This window comes from Euphorbia lathyris, chromosome 6 (genome assembly GCF_963576675.1).
Source record: "Euphorbia lathyris chromosome 6, ddEupLath1.1, whole genome shotgun sequence".
Classification (NCBI taxonomy): Eukaryota; Viridiplantae; Streptophyta; class Magnoliopsida; order Malpighiales; family Euphorbiaceae; genus Euphorbia; species Euphorbia lathyris.
In genome coordinates this window covers 66,837,611-66,841,243 of record NC_088915.1, presented here as the reverse complement: position 1 = coordinate 66,841,243, position 3,633 = coordinate 66,837,611, and the positions used below count along the sequence as shown (strand labels likewise).

The following is a 3,633-nucleotide window of genomic DNA, read 5'->3' as shown; positions in this document are numbered from 1 at the left end:
ATGCTGGTGATTTTCATTAATACTACTAGTGAATAATTAGTGTCAATAATATTTTATTTAAAACTAAGATAATTATTTGTAATGTTATTTAAAACTATATATTATTTTTATTTTAGCTTATATTGAAGTATGGAAAGAAAAGGAAATTTTAAAAAAACAATTAAAATTTAGAAGTTGCAGCGATAATTAATATCGACATACTCGTTCCGATAAACTCACTTAAGAGCTTCTAATCATAGGCCTGTACTGAGAGAAACAGAGCAAGCAATGTACATTATTTTAAGTGAACATGAATGAAAGAAAATCAGTTAAAAAAATAACTTCACAATGACACAATAAGATACTCCATTTGTCATTATTTTCTTGGGTACAGCCACAGGATAATATCACTTTAAAACCAAAGTTTCTTCAACTCCTATGCTGCTTTCCCTTGCTGCATCCAGAACATACTTTCATTAGTTACACCGTGTTAATATTTTATCGACGTGACATCAAATTATTAGCGACTACTTATCGGGACATAACTTCCAAGTAATATACTCACTCGTTTCTCTTCTTCTATCTTTGCCTTGAGGAAAGAGTAAATTGCCACTCCAGCAATAGCAATGCATGTTCCAATACCAGTTTGCAGTGAAATCTTATTGCCTGCAGAGAAGGAAACAAGTTAGATATTTCAGTTTCGTAAACAATAAACGAAATATAACAACAGGTTGGGCATAATTACCAAAGATCACGATCGAGAAGCCGATCACAAACACACGTTTCAGCACATTGCCAACTGCGTGTGTAAGAGGCGCAACCCTCTCCAAAGTGTTGGTAGCCAGCTGAATATTCAATGCGGAAAATTCGCTTTAGTAGTTCTAAAACGCGATAAGACATTCATGGAATCCTTGTAGAAAGTTGTTATACCTGGTTGTAAAGGTGATAAAACATTCCTACCCAGAAGAGGTCTGTAATGAACTTAGTCATACCCACTTTGGCAATTGCATCACTAAACCCGTGCTTCAACAGTTGAGGACCCTCGATCTGTAACAGTAATACGAGTCAGTCATCAGTGATTGATCTAATGCATAAATATGAAACCTGCTGTGGTTATTATGATGGTTTGGTTTCGGTTACTCACAATTAAGGCTGGTGGAATACAGACAAAGAGAGCTATGATGGAAATGTAAGCATAGACATTAGTGCTGTCCATATCAGTCTGCAGAAAGAGGAACAAACAAGAGCCAATAGATGATTTTTCCCAAATTAATCAGCAACGAAAAGTAAAACGAGAACGGTACAGAAAATCACCATAGCTTTCTTGGAGTAGATACTCCTGTAAGTGAAGGAGATGTTGGAAATCATAGCACTAATGAATCCCAACCAATTGAATGAGAGTTCAGTCAGTGATGCCATGGACACACCTGCATTTGATTCACAACTCAATGTCAGGCAAAATGAGATGCAACCTTAACTTTGGATGCAACTGTTGCACTAGCAAAGATCCATATAGGCCAAATCCAGAGACTTTTAACATCTCGTCAAGCTACTCGAATGAGTTGGAGGTAGAGCTAATAAATCAGCAACACATGGTTTATATCCCTAAGATATCAAATATAACATCGTATCGAAGAACTTACCAAGAACCACGGGAGCAAGTGAAAGCCATAGAGAGAGTGGGATTGACTGTCCAAGAATAAATTGAGAAGCAGAAGCATTGAAGAAGGGCTCAAGTGCTGGAAGAAACAAAAAAGGTTACCAAGTAAGATTACATGCCTAAAACGGTACTCGTAAAACAATATTGATAACAACATGTAACCATTTATTGAACAAAATCAGCATAACGAAGTGGCTTCTCTGTAGCACCTTTGATCGTATGGGTGAACGACACAGCAACTGCTGCAAATGAGATGTTACTTGTTACATGGCCTATTGCATGACACACAGCAACCGGAATAAGAACACCAAGGAGCTTCGAGTCAATAGGCTGCAACAAAAACCACCAATTACAATAGTCAGTACACATGACTACAAGTAACCATAATAAGGGGTGTCAAAACGGATGGTCGTCATAATTGTGTTATGTGATTTATATATTCCACGTGATTATATATGTCAAGCTAAATCGTGTTGTCGTGTCAAAAATTAATACCCCTAACCATATTTGCCACAAGAATTAGTCATGGAGTTTCTACTGAATGCAACAAATCATTCAATTATGACTTCAACTGTGAAAATTTAGTAAAATTGACTTTAAATTCACTGCAATTACAACCATGGCACGGGACACATATCTGATTAAGATCGGATTAACAACCATGGCATGGAAAGTAAATGGGCCTAATAGAAGTTTTTACTCACAGCGCGCTTAGGAAGACCAACGGTCCAGCTACCCAAACAGTACACAACTCCTACGAACAGATGAATCACTGATACGAAGCTTCAAAATCCAATAGACTTTTGTCAAAATCAAGCTAAATTAGCCAGTTTAAGAATCAAATTACACTAAATTACAGTATACTTACTAAGGATAAGGAAAGTAATTGTAGATCTTCTTGTTCAGTATGTTGAAAATCACGTTCATGAAGTACCTGAGAAAAGAAATTTAAAAACAGTGACCAGAAGTTTGACCCTGTTTGACACCGTTCCACAGTTCAAATATCGGGTCGTAATCATATCATATCATACCACATGAAGAAGAAAAACCCGGTGACTAGTGCCGGATATTTTTCCAAAAACCCGACGGGAGCGACCTTCCCATCCCTGCCAAAACAACGAGTCAAAAAAAAAAATGCGAAATAACAAGTCAGAATCCGAGACGGAGTGAGTTAACCGAGCCAGAACGGAGGAAACGGACCTCACCCGGAGGAATCGCCTCCTGCAGCTGGAGATGAAGCAGCGGCCATAATAGGCCGGAGGAATTCACGTTTAACAGCTGGAGAGCTCTCGAGGAGCAGAGAGGGACGGAGTTGTCTTCCCCATATAAGGTTGCCGGCTTCACCGACGGCTCCGATCGGTTTCATTGAGACAAGGCTGGAAGCATTACCATCTCGCAGAGGCTTCCGTAGTTGAGGCAAGGAAACGATGGCGGAGGTAGTGGCGCGTGATAACACTCTCGACTCCATGGTGGTGATCAGAGAGAAAATGAAGGTAGAGAGCGGAAATGTACTTTGGGTAGAGAGAGTGAGCTCTTATTGTAGAGAGGGAACCATTTTTTGTGGCTCTGAAAATCACAAGCTCGAGAGCGGTTAATCACATTCTGTCAATATTTTCAATCCTGTTGCAATCTGCTACATCGCGGATCATGGTACTAGCATACACTATCTAACTTTGGTTACTGTTTGAAGATTTTGGCTACGACTCTTGATTGATGATCAGAGTTTGATAATCCTATGATGTAATAACGGGGGATGTTTTTTGGATTACTAATCCTATGATAATCAAGACTGTTCATTTCTGTTACCTTCTTATTTCTGTAAAACTGAAAATTAAATATGCTAAAAAGTTTAAATAGTAAATTTTAAATGTAAAATAACAATATAAATATTTGTGAGAATTAAAAAATGATTTATTAATCTGCCAAAGTAATTAAAATATAAGTGAGAATAATAAAATGAGTTTTTCGGAGAGTTGGAAGAAGAATAGGTTAAT

General features: G+C 37.8%; 1 protein-coding gene across 2 annotated transcripts; it reads right to left on the bottom strand.

The window, feature by feature from the left end:
* Positions 1 to 204: 204 nt before the first annotated feature.
* LOC136233453 (triose phosphate/phosphate translocator, chloroplastic) lies at positions 205 to 3,213 on the bottom strand. Of its 2 annotated transcripts, none has more exons than XM_066023114.1 (12): positions 2,845 to 3,213; positions 2,671 to 2,745; positions 2,508 to 2,573; positions 2,344 to 2,422; positions 1,849 to 1,969; positions 1,623 to 1,718; positions 1,294 to 1,406; positions 1,124 to 1,201; positions 910 to 1,026; positions 725 to 824; positions 545 to 645; positions 205 to 433 (listed from the first exon to the last, which is right to left on the bottom strand). In XM_066023114.1, exons 1-12 carry the CDS (start codon positions 3,105 to 3,107, stop codon positions 416 to 418), a joined length of 1,227 nt encoding a protein of 408 aa, XP_065879186.1. In that variant the 5' UTR covers positions 3,108 to 3,213; the 3' UTR covers positions 205 to 415. The 2 variants fall into 2 exon arrangements, with proteins under 2 accessions (XP_065879186.1, XP_065879187.1); XM_066023115.1 differs by having other exon boundaries at positions 2,840 to 2,966.
* Between the last annotated feature and the right edge of the window lie 420 nt (positions 3,214 to 3,633).

Coding starts and splice junctions, on each gene's coding strand:
- LOC136233453 (XM_066023114.1), bottom strand. CDS start 3,107: ATGGAGTCGAGAGTGTTATCACGCGCCACTACCTCCGCCATCGTTTCC. Junction 2,746..2,844: donor GCAGGAGGCGATTCCTCCGG/GTGAGGTCCGTT, acceptor TTGTTTTGGCAG/GGATGGGAAGGTCGCTCCCG. Junction 1,407..1,622: donor ACTTGCTCCCGTGGTTCTTG/GTAAGTTCTTCG, acceptor AATCAAATGCAG/GTGTGTCCATGGCATCACTG.